Here is a 21,033-nt window from a genome sequence, read left to right as displayed (position 1 = left end):
TTACCCCACTTTTTTATGAAATTGAATTTTGACAACCCCGAATACTTTTAAAGATAAGATATAGATGCATTTGCAGTTATCATCATGCAAATATTGGGATTATCAACTGCATTGATTGCCTTCTTGTTGTAACCATGATTGGTCAATTGTGTTAGCAGCCAGTGTCTTTATCGTCTGTACTATATCAAACTCATTCGAAAAAATCTGCATAGGTTTCCGAGATTTGCGGAATAGTGTCGGAGCCTCTACATTTCTTTTTTTTTTGTACGAAATACCCGTCTAAATTTTAATATAACCATGCTTTGCGGGATTTTGTTGACAACATTTACAACCTGATCTTTAATCTTTAACTTCAGCTAGAATGTCTGTCCTACAGATACAATAGAAATTAGATCGACTTAAAGCTCGGCGTTTTTTTTTAATTTTTCATTAAGTTTATAGACATGAGGTGGTGGTAAAGTTACAGACAGACTCTGCCTACGTGCTGTGCTGTTTTACTCAAATCGTCGGGGATGCATGGCATGGCATGTATCATCGATGAGGCATGTGTGTGTACGGTTTATATAACTCACTGCAAGTAATCAGTAATAAAGACAAAGCGTGTGTATTGGCGATTTGTATAGAGCCAATGTACAAAACACAGTCGTTAGAGTTCGAAATTAAAGGAGGAGAATGAACCAAAATGTGACGCAAGAATTATTCAGACAACCATAAGCGTGTGGATCGTGAACCACGAAGGTTCAACGTTACATGAAAATATAACATCCATCACAAAACCAGTCAAGCGTTCGAAGCATTTCCGTTTTATAGGAATGACTTTGCAGCACACTTTCCTGCACCAGTTTGACCAATTCTATATATACCGGTAGCCTACTATAATCGCTAGGCCAGTTATTCACCTTCTATAGGACCGGCGGAGAAGGGGGAACTGAGGTGTGGCTTTATCAGTCATTTTTAGATTTGCCATGTCTAAACATGTATAATAATAACCCAGGCATCTGTAATCATTGAAAATTCGAGTCAATGTTACAAGTATAACTGCATAGTACATTGGTATACCGACGTAAAAGCAATGCCCGGTTTCATTTCTACGAGGAAATTGACAGCTAGCTAACCGTCAAATTATCATTTTGTGTTTTGTCATAGGCCTACCAAAACCCGTGGAAATTTTGGCATTTACCTTAAAACTTTCCCAATAAGGTCGAAAGTTTGAGGAAAGCACCGAAATATTCAACAGTTTATTTTTACCTTTCGTTATACCCTCATACACTCCCCTACTTTATTGAGTACCACCAAATGATATTTTGATCATGATAATTTGAGATTAAAATAGTCTGTTGGACCATTAAAAAAACGTTACAATTTCACAGAAAACATCGAGATAGTTTGGAGATATCAGGAATGAAATTTGTGTCATGAGTGTGTCATTTTGTCAAGTCATGATGACAAAGTGTTGTCAGGAGGTGCAAACATGGCTATTACCTTAGCTATTCTTCGTCTTCTTTTTTCTTTTCAGTTTTCCGTCTTTGTTTTCCATTTTGAAGCTGAATTTACACACTTGACACTGAAAACATTGAATGCATAACTTATTAGGTACATGCTCAGAAATTCAATATGTTCGATGTTAAAGTATCCCCGGTATTTCATTATGGGAGAATGATCGACAGATAGACTTTGCTGTAACTTGAAAACTCACTTAAATTATTAAATAATGAATAAGGCAGAATTCTAGTCTTGATATGTTTTAATACAAAAAAAGAACAGTCCAATAATGTTTGTGTAGCTATTCCAGTATTTTTCAAGATATGTATCGTTAAATATACTTAATTTCTGGAATATTCGTTAAGGCAAACTTGATGGTGACGTCGGCTCCTCACTGCAGTTCTTATAGCTAATGTTAATCCGTTGTTTTTGAGGTCAACCAGAATATGTTGGTTAATCTTCATATAAGCAACATAGCACCCTTGGATGGCATTCAACATCATTTGTCCTTAACAAATTTGTAATAAATTATAAACATGTCATTTGAGACCATATCATCTTTATTTCTCTCATTGAGTTTTGTAGTGCAACTGAGGAACTACTCTGATGGGCTGTGTAAAAAACTAAAAGGTCCAGTCACGTTAACCAGTGAACCTCAACTATTTTAAGGGTCATTCCAAAAAGCAAACAAAAAATAAGTAAATGTGGTATACAACCCTAGCTAGACCGAGAGTAGTGGTTTTTAACGGTCCACGGCATATCAAAGTTTATTTTGTTCCTGAAGTTATAAAAACACAATACGAGGTTTATTTTTTGGTGAATCTCAAACATAGTTCTTAAGAAACACTCAGTTTGCGAAACTACCTACTATTAGGTATGAGAATTTGCTAGAACACTGTTGCTTATAATGGGACCATATTGACACTGGTATACTTTGGTTTGCTTGCAAAAGTGATATAGATTGAATTCTATGTATATTAAAGTTGTATCTCATGGTCTTACTGGCTTGTATGTCTCTGGCATTGCAACGAATATAATGCTTGTTTTGGTGTAGGTTGTGTTAATCGTTACCAACACATTTATGTCAAACAATGAGTTTAATTAAGTTCCTGCAAACCCTTGTGAACCGCATAACCGTTTGAATGTGTTGCTTGGCCTACCACAAATAACCAATACAATAAAATCCATTCCACCTTCAGAGTTGAGTGACAAGAAAAAAAAACGGCTTTTAAGGTATTCGATGGCGCTAGTTTGAAACAGGGTGATTTTTTTAATATAAAATAATTATATGGCTCTTAAAGGCATCCGTAGATTCACTTTTAGGAGAATAGCGCCTCATCAGGCCACGTATTCAGTGGACGGTGGCTGCAAGCATGCCGGTCGCAGAGATGTCACCACCTCTGGCCAAAGGCAAGGATTCACGCACGCCACCTAGTACGCTTCTGGTCGATTTGACCGACCTTCTGCGCATCCTCCCGGGTTCTTTTGCGACAACAAGGGAGACATGGCACGGGATCCTAGGCCACAAAAAGTACCATACCTACAGCCAAAGGTATTATCGCCAGAGGCCTGTCTTGAACCCTAGCCACGATTTACACGACCGACGAGGAATGAGTTTTTCGTCACCCTCTTAACAGCATCGGCCACCACATCGGCTAGTAAATTATGTGGTTGAATTAATATATCAAGATTTCAGCGTCGACTACTGAAAGAGAAAAAGAAATTTATAACGTGTATAACCAACCATTGATGGAGTCGAACTCAGTTTCATCGGGTTATCAGTCCACTGCTCTACCATCTGAGCCATTTGTCAAGTTAACTTTTAACGAGCTTAAATTTGTATTATTGGCTGTATACAATCTATTGGTAACAGTGAACGACACTGCCTTCAACGAAATCTCTATTCCTCCTGTTTCACCACTCTCATTAGAACAAAGGATCTGAATATCTTTATCTACAAGAAGCTCACGCTTGTCTTTGTTTACATTGCAGCAAGCAGTAAGAATGTCGTTTCCTTCCAAGACGTAAATGTACAATAGGCTTATGCACCGATACTATCGATGACTTCGAAGCAAGCAGTAAAAGAAAAACGGATTCCGTGAAATCTTCTTATTCACAAAAGGTTGCTTAAGATTATGCTGTAAGTTGTTTCCCTTTACAACTATATTTTATGCAGACGATCATGAACTGGGATTAAGCTTGAAATTTCAAAAAACAATACATATTCACATATCAAGACCTTTTTGAATGTGGACGAGACAATACTTATTAAGTCAAACACGTTAACTACATGTGACTGATCTTATTTAGGGATCTGAAAGTCTGGAAATAGCACAGTAATTCGAAACCTGAAACTTAATTCATAGGGTTTTGAGTTTATGCAAGTAGATTTGGGAAACACGGGGATCGGGAATTTGTCAAATACAAGACTGTTTATAGTCCGCAAGTGACTAGATGTGTTTATTGATCCTCTGAAACTGCGGTATTTGCGTGTAAAGCCCCCCCCCCCCCATCTCACACACACACATACGAAGTGTGTATTTAGTTTAATACAAAATGTTAGAATCATCTTTTTAAATATCAAATTTGGATCTATTATCAGCCAACGTTATTTACAATTGTTGCATTTTGAAAGACAATGGTAATGAGGAAGGGACGGTGACGAGGACGGGGTTGTGGATGATTTTATAGCTTTTATATGTGCAATACAAGTCAACACTCTGACATGGTCGACTCTATCAGCAGCTAAAATCGAAGCATAAGTTATATGAGGCAATAGCATCCCTTTAAGGTCGTAGCTACTCTACCCCTACCGCCGCCCCTCCTTCTTATTTCATTTGCCGATACGTCATTGAACCATGAAATTTGTATCTCAGATCAGATCTCTATAATAAAGAAATAAACGAACGGAATGAAAATTAAGTTTTCTCCTCCTATTGATTTGAAAAGAGGTATTTGCGTCACCTCTCATAGAGTGTGGGTTTGAAATAATTGACATAATTCATCCAGAACTCTGCTTTAACTTATTATTTGTCTTTCATCCAAAACTCTGTTTAATCCTTTTCACAAAATATGTTGTATCATTGAAATAGGCGTGACATGACAAAAAAATCAGGTTTAAGCATGAAAGGTATAAACGTAGCTAGGTAAAGTGGGTAACCTTATGTACGTAACCATGCATGGTATCGTCTTGTATTAGGATCTTATATTGCCATTGAGTAACAAGCAATTGTGTCACGCTCAATTCATACGGTTTGAGGCAAATATATCTTATCATCAAAAACATGCAAAATTGGGTGGGACCGGCATATTTAATTAGACTATGTGCCAACAGTGACCCCCCCCCCCCAACTAACGTTAACTTCATCAACTGAACCAAATTTATTCATGCAACAAATTTAATCTTGAAAGAAAGGAACATCATGTTACAAAAGGTATTGTAAGTGTTGTAAGTGTCAAAGGAAGGAAGAACCAATGAGAACATGTGAACTATGGAAAGGTTCTTTGTATTCCGTTTCAAGTCATGGAGGATTAGAGATTACGTTGATCCAAAGAACTAATCGCCATGAAATGGAAGGAAAGCTAAAAGGGAAAGCATTCTTATAAGAAATTTCCTCTGAAAAAATACACTTTACACAATCATAACAGAGCTATATGCTGCTTTTTCCTTTCTATGGATTTAAAACTAACGACATTAGATCGAAAGAAAAGGGAATGATACAACCGTGGCACACCCGTTTTTAATCTTTCAATCACAGGAACTACGATTGGCAGAGGTCAGGCGAAGTTTCCTCACTAGTAGGGGATTCTCCCTAGCAGGGGATTCTCCCTGCTTGCTTGCTGGATGTCCCTGCTCCCATTTTGCATATGAGTGAAATTCTGTCTACATTAAAAAAATTACACAACCCTTGTTGACACTGTTGAATCGGACGAGGGTTCAGTTTATATCTATACTCACCGAGTGGACAGCATATGAACGGAGCACTTTGTAATCTATCAAATTGAAAGCTAAGTGATAGAATTAAAATTATTTCAAGAGGTTTTAAAGGGCAATATAAATCAAACCTTCGTTAAAAAACTCGCAAGAACATATTTTCATTCACATTTGCTTCATCGCTATGGATTGGTAGTTGCCAGGTGCAGACCCAAGAAAACTCTAGAATCATAATTGTTTTTAAGTTTGATATGTTTAATTTATGTATGAATAACTTTGCTTATAAATCCATTTTCGACATTTTATTTGCGATTTTATGGTTCTGGTTTCCTATTCGTGGACCCAAGAAGGCATACAAAAAGCATACAGAAAGCATACAGAACGCATATAAAAAGCATACAGAAAGCATATATACTGAAAGCACACAGAAAGCATAGAGAAAGCATACATACAGATTACAGAAACATTGAAAGTGTCCGAGTGAACACCCTGTGAGGCTGGGATAATGAAGGAGACTATTTGTGCGCGGTAACGACAACCCCTCCATCCCGTGTCGTTCTGGTGACTGATATAACTCCCCCACCCCTCATTCAAACGGGACATATATCGCTAAAGGGAATGGTGATAATCCAATTCCCTCTCACCTTAACGTTTGTCAGTCAATTGCAAGGCTTCCTCCTTAAATCAAATTTCAGAGTTGTTACAATAAAAATATTGTTGAAGTACTTTTACTGACGGTGTTTTGACTTTTATAGAAATGGTATAACGTGCAACTGAATACTATGCTCGTTAAAAGGAAATAGGGCGGTAGGGAAGGCGGAGGTGGGGTTAAATAGTTAGTGATATGAATGAGTTGTTCGTCTGCCTCTATGCTACGATGCTTAAGTGGTACTTATGTCTTAGATATCAGCTCTCCTTCTAACGCCCCTCTCACATTAACGTATAACCCACACGGTCACACCAACACGCATGAGAATGTGAAAAACTTTTAATATAGGCCTAATATAAACATATAACATATACATAAACTTCTTGACGTACATTTTAACCTTTGAACAAATATTGTACACTACTGTGCAATGATGTCAATTTACATTGTAAAATAGTGCTGAATTAATGCAGGATGGCGTATTATTTCAGCAGATACAATTTGAAAACAATCGCAAAAACAAATTATGATTTATTTCATAAAAGACACGTTCATGAATATTTTCCCCGTAAAAGTTACTGTACCACAATTCAATCATAAGAATAAACTATAAATATGTTTCATTTAAATCAAATAAACACGCTGTAATATATATCGCGACGTAAAATTCTAACATTTTTTTCGGACGAAAGAGCCGGGGATAAGTGTCTGTTGATACCGAAATGACGGCGCTAAAAAAACAAAAAAACACTGGTAACAAGCTTAGTAAAAGGAATGCTCTGAGTTCGCCAAAGGAAGCCTTAGCGCTTGCCTTTTAACGTACGGTGCACTTCGTTTGGGGGAAATATTTAGTAACGGAGTTCAATCTGTCAGTTAAGCTGCATATTAAGGCACGTATACGGCTTGCCAGATTAATTATATCGTATGTCTTTACAAAGGCCAAGTCGTTGTATCATATACTCAAGCTATAATCTTTTTCAAATCACCCTGTGAATTCATCGTCTGGAAGTAAAATACCAAATTAACTAGCTTTGAACTATGGTTATCACAACATTGTAGATAAATCTCTGCATTACAAATAAGAATATATTTGAACTTGTATGCCTATATGTATGATAAGAGTTTACCACAGGTAACGGTTATGTATGTATTTTCGATCCTCCTCCAAGCAGGAACTCGCGACGAATCCTCATTGGCTTATCAAACCCGCAAGCTGACCGAAGTCAGTCTCTTACATTCATATTTAACGTCCATGATTATGAATTGTCAATTGTCAACAACTCTGTAACTGGACGACATACATAAAATCATGGAGTGACTCGAACTGGGGACCTTATGATTGAACGGCACCGGCGTTAACCACTAAACTAACACACCCAACACTAAATGGTTATCTTCCAAATGTATTCACCTGTGTGCGTTAGCGTGCATGTGTATGAACATGTAGGCCTTAATAGCTGTATATTTGATTGCACTGTCCATATTGCCTATAATTATTTCCTGAGATGAAACATTTCAACCAAAGCCCATCCGTCGAGTAAGAAAAAAACATATTAGGTTCCCTGAACTTTTCTTCTGCAATGTTATCAGCTGACAGTGTGATATACTAATATTTAAACACACTCAACTAATATTGAAAATTCGTGCGTTCACATTATAGGTATCTCGCGCGTTTTAGTCATGTGATATACAATGTTGCTATGGTGTCAAATTACAGATTACAAAGGAAAATTACGCATTACAATGAAATCCAATAAAAAAAAAATTTGGCTTTATCAGGCTGGTGGTAAACCTACACTGTCCGATGAAAATTGAACTTGTTTAATACTCCCAGACCTTTAGATAGTGTTATTTGTGTTAAGTCTGCAGTCGGAAAATTAATTGGACCTCTATTCTTTTCGGTAAGTTACGGTATGTAAATCAATCATAACCCTAAGATCGGGAGACTGTAAAATTGTGCCACCGGAAAGCCAGGAAGGTTATGACGAATGGACGTCTTATGGTCGTTGAATCGTAAGGCTTTACAACTCATCATTTAGAGCTAGAAAATAAACAGAAAACGAAAGAAAGATAAAGGCAGGAATGGAACACAATAGACTACAATATAATTAATGAAAGTCACTAATTCATTCAGCATTAGAAGGCTTTACATGTGGATTTATTTCATGTTTGTTTGATGAGACTTTCTCACAAATGTTTCTTCTTCTTTATGTCACTGATATTTAGTCCATCTTTATATGTTTACCTCTTTACATGTGATACGGTTTGACTATTTATTTTCCTATGTATACAATCATCGCTTGCATCTAGCATGAAATATTTTATGATTAAAAGATATGGAGAAGGCGATACCGTACTTTAACTCAAATGCATATGTTGTGAATGGTGTGTGTGTTGGAGGAGGTGGGAGTTGTGGGAGTCTAGTTTTATCACTTCAAACTTTAAAGTTCATTAGTATTGCTCTAAATTATGTTGCAAAATGGCTTAGTGTGTACGGTAAATGCTCAAAATGATACTTTTTTTTTCAGTCACATTTAATGATATGGCATTTTATTACCGAAATAAGTAAGGACACAGTTATGATCTGATAATTAATCTTCTTTACATCTAGACATACATTTCGAGGGCAAGTATGTTTACATTATTTCAGCATTCTCAACTTGAGGACAATATTTATGATGGCATTATTTATACCATCACTTTATATACGCAATGATCACACGTGGACGTAGAAGCAGATACGCTCATAGAGAAGGGTGTAGGTCTACTCTTAACCTGTATGATCCCGGTCTATGTATGATCAAACAACAAAAGGACTTGTGCATTTGATTAAATCGACCAAGTGAGCAGCTCCTCACATTTCGTCATGCAGTTCAGGAAGTCCCCGGCCGAATGGTTAAATGGTTTCCTGTATACATATGTTTACAGGCAGATCGGAAATCCCTTTAATTGATTAAAGCAGTAATACGCCGCGGCTTGGGTAGAGTGTGGGACGGGGGAATCATTTGCAACGGTCAATTTAGAGAGGGAGGGATGGGAGGTGAGGGGAGAGAGTTGTAAAAGTGGGGTACTAACTTTTATATACTGCAGTGATGGTGCATTCTTTCGATGCTTCTGTTGGATCAGCAAACATACAATGGAATGAGCCCTTCTTGCTGTTGTGAGTTAGTTCGTACAGTATTCTTAGTCTTCCCATTCCTGGTCCTTCTGATCTTGGGGAAGAAGTCAGGCTTGTAACGTAGATATTCTTGGGATCCATCACAGTACAGGTTATATTCGTAACCGATGAAGATTCCGCAACGCACGTCAAACTTCCTTTACCTCTCACAGCTGGTATTTCACAGTCATCACTGCATTCGGCACATTCCTTGGCGGAAAACACCGATGGGTCTTTCGGTGTAAAAAAAACACAGAAACAAATTGCATGTATTTTTCTAAACTTCAGCAGTAACAGGCGTCCGCAAAGGCTATGGTTGGGGACAGAGGGATCAAAGTAGTAAAACTACCAAAGACCGTGCTCTCTCACTAAAATTATGGTCAACCTGCTCAATTTTGACAGTGAGCCAACCAACCGTTAATTCATTTCAATTATTAACCGTTTAGCCGGCAATTCTTTAGACTATTAACCGATTATCGAGTGTCCAAAGTGAGTTTTGCCCTCCCCACAACCCCTCCCCACCCCTCCCCACCATCCCCACCATCCCCACCCCTCCCAACCCCCGTCTAGATTGTGTTTCCTACTGACGTCCATGACAACAGTTGACAACAGGTGAAAAGAAGTTACCAAAAATGGGGCCTATAAACTGCCGCTAAACAACCATAATGTCAATATTTTGACACAAGTATAGATTAGTGGGGAAAATACTTTGTTTGGTGAAAACAGATAGTTTCGAAAACGATTCTGCTGGCGAGATGGTACCACAATTATTTGAGATACGCGTCCATGCAGTTGTAGTCTTCAGATTGCGTGATATACGCTATATATATATATATATATATATATATATATATATATGTATATGTATATATATATATGTATATATATATATATATATATATATATATATATATATATATGCTAAATAATCATCAGTTCTATGAGTGTCATAATATCCTTATAAAATCATTACGATATTGTCTCAGCCAAACATTGCGTGAATTATCTCTAAACACACACACACACACCCGCAGTAACTAGGGCTATATCGTTTTACACATTTCACATAAACCAGTAAAAAGAATAATTGTATTAAAACAGGTACCGTACTGGAAATCATGGAAAAACTTTATATATTGCTAAAGTAAATGCAAATTGATGATATACTCTCACATCGAGATATAGGGATGTTATATGTGGTAGACGCTTCAACGGGCACATAGAATATGGAAGATTATCTAAACAAGTTGTTTTCGGCGGGCACGCCCACAACGTCCCTTACCTGATAAGGAGTAGGCATCGGAGCATACAGCCACCGTAGCCACAGCCAAAATGATAACGATCTTCATTTTGGCGTTCTGTAATTGGACAGAGGTAAGGGAAGTAAATTTAAATATTTATGTAAATCCCAACTGTTTCAAAGAAAACGAATTATTATTGAGTAGCGCACTTTCAAATTGCATACAGAATAACGAATACAAGGTGCGTGTCTATATCCAAATATTGCATCATTAATGCATGATGCCGTGTCTTTATTCAAAGGTTGCATCAGTAATTTCAATGGAGCCTGTCAATATTCAAATATCTTGACATCACCGCCTAACAAGAAACAAAGATTAGAGGTCCAGATGATGTCAAAGTACTAAGGCCAGATCAATCCAGTTCATGTACATTTTTAAAGCAGCTTGTAGTAATTCATATCACCAGGCGTGTATCCAGGATTTTCTAACCCGGGGGGCGCGAATTACTATCTAAGCGGAGCGCCACCATCGGTTGGCGTGCAGCGTACAAGAAAATTTCTGGTTTTGATACCCCCTCAGATCACCGGAAATGACACTTCTCGGGCTTGAAAATGACCAACCAGATGTACACTTTTGCCTGGGAACCAATTATTTCCCAATAGTTTTTTCCCATCCATAACCTTTTTGAAGATTTTCACCAGTCACACATCATGTTCGACCTCATCGCGTCTCCTGTGGATCATTGCTTTTTGTAGGTGATTCTACGTCGCGGCCCACAATACCCGACAGCCTCAGGTTATAAGCCCATTTTTTGTTCAGAATTTCAAAATTCACATTTGTCGTGATTAAACTCACTTCAAAACATACCCATAATGTTGCAAAAAATTTCATCTATGGACAACCAATATAAAAAACCTCCCTGAACCCCTAACAGACTGGTCAAAATTGCACGAGTAGAGGGAAGTATGATCATAGGCGTACGGGACCATTTCAGTTTGGGGGGGGGGCAGAAACTTTTGTGCCCGAAAGTTCCTAAGCGGAGCGCCACCATCGGTTGGCGCGTAGCGTACAAGAAATTTTTTGGCAAAAGATGCCTCTCAGATTGCCGGAAATGGCACTTCTGAGGCCTTGCAAGTTGCATCTAAACATTCTTTATTTTATAATCTCACATCTTAGAAATTAACACTCCCCCAAAAATTTAGTAAATTAGAAGAAGAAAAAATGGTAACATCACTTTGAAGGGGAAAAATAGGACAGTATATTTTTTAGGCTCCTATTTAGTTACCGATATTTATTATTTTAACACAGTACTCAGCTACTTCCAGAAAAACATACATTGTTCAATTGTAGGCGGGATAATATCGCTGTGTCGGGTGAGACTGCAATTTGTCTCACAAAAAAATATAAAAAATAACAAAGAATATGATAAACCTGTACTTCTAGGCTTGTAGGCACTACCCCCCCCCCCCACCATCCATGAACAAGAAAACGTTTCTTATATACACTCATGTCGGGGATGTCCAGGTATACAGTTGACTACTTAGAAAAAGTTTTAGATGATAGTGCAAAAAGCGTGGTAGCCCAGATGAGCTGCGCTTACGGTGGTGTTACACGGAAATATTCGGGCAGCATGATGCTAATTAAGAAAATTATAAGGCCTTTATTAATATTAATGTCACAAAACAGATAACATAAAACGCTCTCCACAGAATTTTCGGGCAAAATTTGAAAAAGATTCGGGCAAGCTACTGCATATTTATATATTCATATATATATTTTTTTCTCCTTGGTAATTAAAATAAAGTTCTAAGCTTGGCCGACTAATTCGCCATTACTAATGTAAAAGAGTTTTGACATAATTGGACCTCCATGCTTTTTCTCAATCTACATAGGACAAAACGTTGTTTATATGAGCATCCAGCGGTATACTGCGCAACTATCAGTGACCGTACGGTACATGATGTCATGCGAAGTAATAACCGATGCTTGCTTATATGATATTGACATTAACAATGTTGATTATGTTATATTTTTTTATAATTTTTGTTATATTTTTCGGGGAAGTCGTTACAGCTCCCCAAATCAAATTGGGCTCCTTCGCCTTTCACTACACACAAACAGTTTTGAGGTTCTTCATCTTGGAACGCCATTTTCATGCTCACTAATATGATGTGATATCTGCTGTTTGCTTTACAAATTCGATCTGGTGCGTAGCGAATAATTTGCCAAGGGAGGGGCGAAGCCTGTTGGCAAACTATCTAAGCGTAGCGCCGCGATGGGTTGGCGCGAAGCGTACAAGAACATTTTGCTCGAAAATGCCTCCGAGATCGCTGGAAATGACACTTCCCATGCCTTGTAAGTTGCATCTAAGCATTTTCTATTTCGAATTGACTAGCGATATCATAAAAAATATATGCTCGGGGGGGGGGGGAGGGGGCGGCGGTCGCCCCATTCCCGAAATGCGTCATGTTCCCCGACGCCTCGGTCGAGTTCGAGACCAGCCACAGTTGGTTTCATAGCACAATTGTTTAAGGCGTCCATATACACACGCGCGTTATGGTAGACCATATATAGTATATATATGATACATTAGTGAGAGAGGAAAGATGGAAACGTCAAAAATGGAGTTGTCGGTGTAAGGGGTAGGGTGAGGCGTACGCCCCTTTCGAAATCCTCGATCCGTCACTGGCTACCCGACCATGTGTATGTAATACTAGGTTCAGCGCAGCGCTATGACTGTTCCTCTTTCTCTTCCCGGTGTCTTGGCGTTTATCTTCTGCTTCCTCCCTTTCTCCTTTTTCTCTCCTTCTTCTTTTTCTTTTCCCTTCCTTCCTTCCTCTCCTCCTCCTCCTCTTTTTTTCCCTCTTTCTTCCTTTTTTCTTCTCTTTTTTTCTCTCCTCTTTTTCTTACCCGGGGGGGCGCGCGCCCCCAACGCCCCCCCCTGGATACGCACCTGATCACAGTGTAGGTTCCTTTGTTAAGAGAGGAAATGGGTGTGTTTTTAAAACCATATCCGATCGCCTTGCTCTGCTGACGATTTATGGAACTTATAATAACAAACTCCACTCACTACATATTATTATTGCCAATGCCCCTATATCAGTAATAACTTATAAGAATCCTGAAGAAACCGAACAATTTTAACAAAATCTTGAAAATCTACTAAATACTGTCAAAAAGAAGTAATTATATGTGGTGATTTCAATGCAATAGTTGGCTCATCAAATCCTTTCTTTCCTAAACATATTGGAAAATACACCACTGGCAACACACTAATGGTGATTTCTTAACAGCCCTAATTGTGCGTAACGATCTATATTTGTAATACATTCTACAAACACAAACTTGAGCATATCAACACTTATACAAGTAATTTTATACCTAATAATCACAGAAACCCTATCAGAAGCCAAAATGACTATATCATATAGCCCCATTAAACTTCAAATCAATTAATATTGATGCTCGAGCTTAAAATTGCCTTCATATTAACACTGATCACAAAATCATTATAAGTAGTTTCACCCTAAATAACTCACAAGAAGACAAATTTAACCAGTCAATAAGACTGTTGAAAGTAGTAATTCCTGCCATCTTAAATCAAACAAAATTGACTATAATGAAATCGTAAGTAAGAGATTAAACGAAGCCAATTTTTCCCAATCACCTGCTACTTATTGGAATGAACTGTCAACAATTTGTTTAGACAATGCCCAAAACTTAAATCCGCCCACAAAAAAAGTACGTTTTTATAATGCTAAAATTGCAAACTTATCCAAGAAACAAAAAGACCTTAGACTCCAAATTGACAACTGTAAAGATAATGATCAAAAGAGAGAGTTAAAAACTTAAAGGAACTAAATAATTAAACAACAACATTTTCTAATCAAAACTGCCCATGCATGAACAAAAATTAATTGACGAAATTTCCGAAATTGAAAATTGCAAGGATGACTCCCACCGTTTCTTTAAAGCAATAAGAGTAGTACAACAAAAAAAGTAAGAGAGACCCCATTACAGTTAAAATTGGCGATAAACACATGAGAGATACCAACGCAAAAGTTAAAGAAATCAGCAAACATTTCGAAAATATTTTTAACTGCAATTTCCCATGCAGCCTAAGCCAAACGTGTTTCCTGAAAAACTAAACACGACCTTTGATGAAGATGAAATTAAACGAGCAGTCTCATCCTTAAAAAATAATAAAACCCCAGGTTGTGACAAAGTCACAGCCGAACATGCACCCACAAACACATATCAAATATCTTAAATAGTATAGCCGAATCAGGAGATTCCCAATTGGCATTAAACAAGGAATCCTAACTCCTATCCAAAAGCCTGGAAAGACTAAAGGTCTTTCAGAAAACTTAAGACCAGTCATTTTATTTTCAACTCTGGGGAAAATTCTTGCGGTTTGTGTGGCCAGGAGGATTCGTCCGTCAATTGATGAGCATATCCTCCCCATTAACCAAACTGCCTACACTTCAGGACGTCGCACAGCTGAACTTGTCTTCGCTTTTAAAGTGCTAGCAGAAAAAGCTATAACATCCATAGGTTACACTATAAATCTATTGATGCTAGATATGAGCAAGGCGTTCGACACAATTCAAAGAGGATCTTTACTTAAGGACTTAGAACAGACTCTTGACAACGTCGAACTTCACCTGATATCACTGCTAATGTCTCCTACACCGTTAAACTAGAGAGCAAACTCTGACTTCCTTTAAACACTAACATTGGTTCACCACAAGGAGATAGTGCAAGCGCACTATTTTTTATAACTTATCTAGCCAACTCTTTGTAATCAGATGATAATGATATCGATGCAGTTATCCTGCCATATCAGTTAGCTGATCACGCTTACAGCACAACCACTAATTCTTTCTTTTTTTTGTCACAGTAGACCAACAATACGCTGATGATATCTCTTGGGCATCAACTGGTCAGCATATACTGCAAGATATCGAAAACGAGTTTCTGAGAAACTGGCAGGAAGGAATCTGAAAATCAATTGCACAAAAACTGAGAAATTTTCAATCACAAGAAAAGGAAATGAAAGGTAGAGGAAGTGTTAATTAATCTGTTGGAAGCTTGCTGGGGACCGAAGAAGATATCAACCGAAGAATTGGTATAACCAACGGTGCTTTCAACACACTGTCAAGTATTTTCAAAAGCAAAAACAGAAGCCGAAAAAATTAAGCTTAGGATTTTCGAGGCTTTATTAAAGAGTATGTTTTTGTACAATTGCGAACTGTGGAGCACAACGAAAGATCTTGATCGCAAAATTGACACTGTTCAAAGGAGACTACTTCGTAATATTCTCAACATTAGATGGACCAATAACAATTGTTTATCAAACGATGAGCTCTACGATGAAACCAACCAAACACTTTTGGTCATCCATAGTCGCATAAAGAAGATTGATATTTGTCGGTCATGTAGCAAGACTCCAGGAGGACGCTCCAGCAAACGTTGCTTTAAGAGAAGCATTGAGACCTACTGCTAAACCAGTAGGAAGGCCCGTTAACAATTTCGAGGAAGCAATAAACCTTGCGCAAGGTCGTGATCGCGGAGGTTAATCACTGAGCATATTGGATGGACGAGACTCAATTTACTACTACTAGCGTACAAGTTAAGTTATTGCAACTTGAACACATTGAGAAAACTTCAAAGTACGGAAAACGTATACGGTGTACTCTGCAGCACAGAACACAACCGATGATATAATTGGTACAGCAGCAGAGTGAAGAGAGAGAGAGGGAGAGCCGCGCGTCAACCGACACGCTCTTTTATACTATACCTGTCCTCCTGCACCCAAAGCACTGTTTCCAATATTAACAAATGTTAAACACCCTTATATTCCTTCAAAGTTCATCCAATAGAAGTCCGTCAACTTTATAGTACTAATCAACTGACACTAGCACCGCCTTAACAAACAATGCAATTGTAGAAGAACCTCCCTGGGAAACCATCCGGGCACATCAAAAGCGACACAGCTCCGATCAGGGGCGTATCCAGGATTTTCCAATAGGGGGGGGGGGCGTCAGGCATGAATGATCGCCGTCCTGGGGGATGGGTCTAAGGGGAGCGGTGTACAATTTTTGCTTTCGAAGAAGGGCTGAAATGCAAAATGGTGTCATATGTATGGGCGGCGATCCGTACTTCCGAGTGGGGGGGGGGGGATATGACCTTGTTGACTATCTAAGCGTAGCGCCACCATGAGTTGGCGCGAAGCGTACAAGAAAATTTTGGGATTAAAAAACCCTCTAGATGGCCGGAAACGGCACTTCCCGAGGTTTCCAAGCGGCATATACCCAACTTTAAAATAGGGATGTCATGTCCGAAATATCTCATAATCAGGATCCAAAATACTTTTTTTTTAATTTCGGTTGTTATTTTGGGAAAATTGCCCCTGTCAATCTTGTTTCAGGCGCAACGTTAGAATGTTCGAGAGCTCTTTTATATTATTCGATGAAGAAAATGGCCTCATGCAGGCTATTATAGGCCTATACACATGCAATACACAATTACACATAGTTACATTCCTAGGTACCGATTGCTAGGGCATCCAGGTGAAACGTGTATAAAGCATTACCCTGGTAACATGAGATTCTCAGCTGTTCGAGGGAACATGTACGTGTGTAGGCCTACTATAGGGCCTATATGAATACTATGAGGGTGCATATATGTACTATATCAATACCGTGGGCGCAATAATACATTTTGTTGTTATAGGGCCAATGAAGCCTACAGTCAACTATTCTTGCTTTATAAAGACGCTTTATTTGAAAAGATCGCACTGCGTTTATGGTAGGCGAGAAATGAAGCTAAAAAAGGGCCGTACATTAACGAAGATGCATAAATGTAGGCATGAAAATATTCTTATCCCTGGCATTTGGTGGGGGGGGGGATATGGTGTATTACATCCCCTCCACCCATTTTCATGGAGGGATATATCCCCCCTCCCCCCAGGATCGCCGCCCATGGCCATATGTGATCCATTTTTCGACCTTAATAATAAGCAACATTTCCAGTAAATATGGACACAAAATGCACAATTTAGTATGGCTGGCATGTCACTTAGTGTTTATAGTGATAATACAAACACAATTACCGTCTATGTTTCTAAAACTATTATGCCGCCGAACTTCGCCAGAACCTTTTTTTGGCAAACAAAAAATAAAGCATACGGGAGGGGGGGGGGGTTGAGCGATCACCGACATCTCACATAAAGGTCGTCATCAATTTTTTTTTTCTTTTTGCTAAACTTTTTTTTTTTTGGTGACGGCCAATAGGGGGGCGCGCGCCTGTTGCGCCCCCCCTGGATACGCCCCTGTTCGATAACTAAGTAACGAGCGACTACCTGAACATAACCCTGGCAATTCAACACATGACTTAAGCCTCGATTAAACGACATTTACAAGAAGCCGTATCACAATACTGCTTGCTATACGTGTATAAAAATACGTTCAATTAAAATAATACGATGGCAACCGTTCTGTTGCCTCGTTACAAATGCAATAGAGCGTGTATTCTGTATTCAAAGGTTTCATAAGTAATTGAGCTTGCCTATATTTCAAACATTTAATCAATAATGTTTGGCAACATGTCTTTATATATATTGACATCAGTAATCCAATGGAGCATGACTATATTTAATGCTATGAGATGTTTTGTGAAGTAGTGCAATGCGATGGTGTGATGTGAACTGTCGCGGTGTGTTGTGATACATTGTTAGTTCATGCGATACGATACATGTTCAGACATGACTCTAAAATACACATATTTATATGCTATGATATTACGTAATATATACATCGATTCTGATTGAAGCTGTTGCGCTCGATTTTAAATTTGATGAAACTTAACAGGAAACATTCTGAGGCTGATGACTTCCGTGATCAATTAATCTAATCCAGTTCCACCCTCGTAGATAGTGTCACTTAATAAAGACTAAATACATAATAATGTGTAAAAGTAAGTGGGCCTGACGTTCGATCCTAAGAGAATCTTCTACAGAGGCTGAATGACAAGTAACAGAAACTACAAGGGCCAAACTACAAACACAGAATACAGATAGGACAATGAGCAAGGTGAACACAAAAGAGATTGATGTAAGAGAATTAGTTGACAATGGGTGGAGAGAAGAAAGAAATGAAAGGAACCAACAGGGGGAAGAGGAGAGGTAGGATATAAACTGTAGAAGTAAAAAGGAAAGTTAAGGGAAGAGGGTAGGGAAGAAACTGCAAAAGGACAAAGACAGGATAAGTGAGGAGAAAATAGGCGAAAGAGGGCTGGGAGTAGAGGGGTGACAGAGGAGAACAGGGTGGGAGGGGGAAGCAGAAGATAGGTTAGTCATGTCCTTACTGAATGTTGAGCCCATGAGGTTAAATGGTGCGAAGGCTAATAAAGACAACACAGTTTTTATTTTTAACTCATGATAATGAGTTACCTCGTCCTAACATATATGCATTCTTTCAATGTCTGCTAGTTATGGTATATGCTATATGGTTTGTACTAATGATTTCTATACTACTACTAACGTTCGTTATGCTAGTATAGGCCATTGTAAGGTAATATCACAGTACAAAACCAGTACACCCGACTTTCGTTGTGCAAGACCAGTACCTTGCATGTAAAGCTTATTTGTGTTTTAATTATGCTGATATCATCAAGCGTGACTTCGTACCCAAAGAGTGTAACAAATGTTTACTTATGGCTCGGCGTGGTTGTACACAATTATGTTGCTGAAAGGAGGATTTCTACTCGTCAGATACGTTAAAAGTACTCACTTTAGTGAGTTCCATAGTTCGTCCTATTTTTTAAACGCTTCTTATTACTTTTACTTAACATTTCTTGACTTCAGCCAGAGAGAAGTTAGATGATGGTCTTGTATACACATTAATTATGGTAACATTTGATACATCACTAGGAAGAGAGCGTGGACTTGCTCTTTTAGCAGTGAGTTCAATATCCGGCGTTGATAGAGTAGAACATACTTTCGGGCAACTGACTGACCAGTCCTTAGCAATATATGTAATAAGTCCTCCTCCGTTAGCAGAAACATAAACTAATCCTCGATGCGTAGTGCCTCATCCGGCAGTCTGTGTTGTGGTCTCTCATTGTGCCATTCCTTGTCCATATTCTGTAGTTTCGTTTCTTGTAGCGTTATAAAACACAAGTTTTTCAAGTTCAATATTGTCTGTTCCAGATGTAAGATTTTCCCTTGTAAATTGTATACATTTGCAATCAACCCGTCAGGTAAGCTTAAATTAGATTTCTGTGTATGCTTTATCTGTGTATGTGTTCCTGCTCAGGTACCCCTGTATTGTTGTATAATCGACTCTTCTGTATTCTTGTTCATCAACCGTGACTCTATTGTGAAGTCGTTCATTCCTTTACAAATATTACGAAATGTCCGTGAGCTATGGTATAGGCTACGGTTTGTAATAATGTTTTATATACTACTACTAACGTTCATTATGCTAGTATAGGCCATTGTAAGGTATATCGTAAATACATATAGGACCATACCTATGGTGTAACAAATAAATGTTCTGCAACAACTCAAAAAATATTACGAATTTCTTGCAAAGTCACATTACAAGGGTAAGTTCTTCCTCTGAAAGACATCCACCCACACGTAAACACAAGTTAAAACACTTAAACAAAGAAAAAAACATGAGAAAATCATGACTACAAGAACCATTCTCCACACGGCAGCTCGACACAAGCGCCAAGGTAAAAATCGAAAAATGTATCAAAACGAACTTAGAAAGTTTACTTGAATAACTATATTTACCTGTCTGCCCATTCTGTCTCTGCCAATTCTGTCTCTGGTGGTGTATATGCTTCAATCAAATCCTTTCTAGTTTCTGACTTTGTGTTAGCCGGTTGAAACCTGTTCGAGCTATGTATGCGACTAACGACTTTGTATACGTACTTACTTTGTTAATTTTTCATCCAGAATTGATAATGTTGTCCAATACGTACAGTGTTTGTAGCATAAGAAAAGTAGACCAAGTATTAACATAGCAAATAAGAATGTCTTATCATATGAAAGCACAATCAATATTTTATTCTCGTTCAAAATCGATGTTCAAATATTACGGATGAGAAAGCATTCCATAAATGTTAATAGACGTAATGACATATTGTATTTGGGTTCGATATGGTCATATCATGGAATTGTAACATGTTGAGATCGATATATATATATATATATATATATATATATATATATATAGGTTCGACTCCGGTAAGGAAGGTCGTAACTCCACTGTAGGCGTATAAATATAACTTGTATGTATGTATGTATGTATGTATGTATTTTAGTTCCAAGAACTCGCGAAGAAGCCATCGTTGGCTTATCAAAGCCCCAAGCTGACCGACGTCAGTCGCTTAGATTCATATTTAACGGGACCTTATGATTGAAAGGCACCGGCGTTAACCACTGAGCTAACATTCCACAACTTTGACACTTCACCTTCTTTTTCGACATTTATGGAACGTTTGGCCCTCCGTATTATATACATAACATTCTATGGCAACCATTATGAGGGTATAAAGG

At 38.2% G+C, this 21,033-nt stretch overlaps 1 protein-coding gene across 1 annotated transcript; it reads right to left on the bottom strand.

The window, feature by feature from the left end:
- Nucleotides 1–4,494: 4,494 nt before the first annotated feature.
- On the bottom strand, nucleotides 4,495–20,551 carry LOC139970497 (uncharacterized). The gene is made up of 4 exons (XM_071976257.1): nucleotides 20,266–20,551; nucleotides 10,505–10,580; nucleotides 9,141–9,455; nucleotides 4,495–8,106 (listed from the first exon to the last, which is right to left on the bottom strand). The coding sequence occupies exons 1-4, from the start codon at nucleotides 20,275–20,277 to the stop codon at nucleotides 8,087–8,089; spliced, it is 423 nt and encodes a 140-aa protein (XP_071832358.1). The 5' UTR covers nucleotides 20,278–20,551; the 3' UTR covers nucleotides 4,495–8,086.
- Between the last annotated feature and the right edge of the window lie 482 nt (nucleotides 20,552–21,033).

This window comes from Apostichopus japonicus, chromosome 8 (assembly GCF_037975245.1).
Source record: "Apostichopus japonicus isolate 1M-3 chromosome 8, ASM3797524v1, whole genome shotgun sequence".
NCBI lineage: Eukaryota > Metazoa > Echinodermata > Holothuroidea > Aspidochirotida > Stichopodidae > Apostichopus > Apostichopus japonicus.
The sequence above is the reverse complement of the archived record's forward strand: the minus strand, read 5'-3'. Positions and strand labels throughout refer to the sequence as shown.

Bases quoted from the DNA above. Each gene is read 5' to 3' on its own strand.
- LOC139970497 (XM_071976257.1), bottom strand. The intron at 9,456-10,504 runs GTAAGGGACGTT...TTACACCGAAAG, and splicing joins CGATGCCTACTCCTTATCAG to ACCCATCGGTGTTTTCCGCC. The intron at 8,107-9,140 runs GTTAGTACCCCA...TTTATTTTCTAG, and splicing joins CATCACTGCAGTATATAAAA to CTCTAAATGATGAGTTGTAA.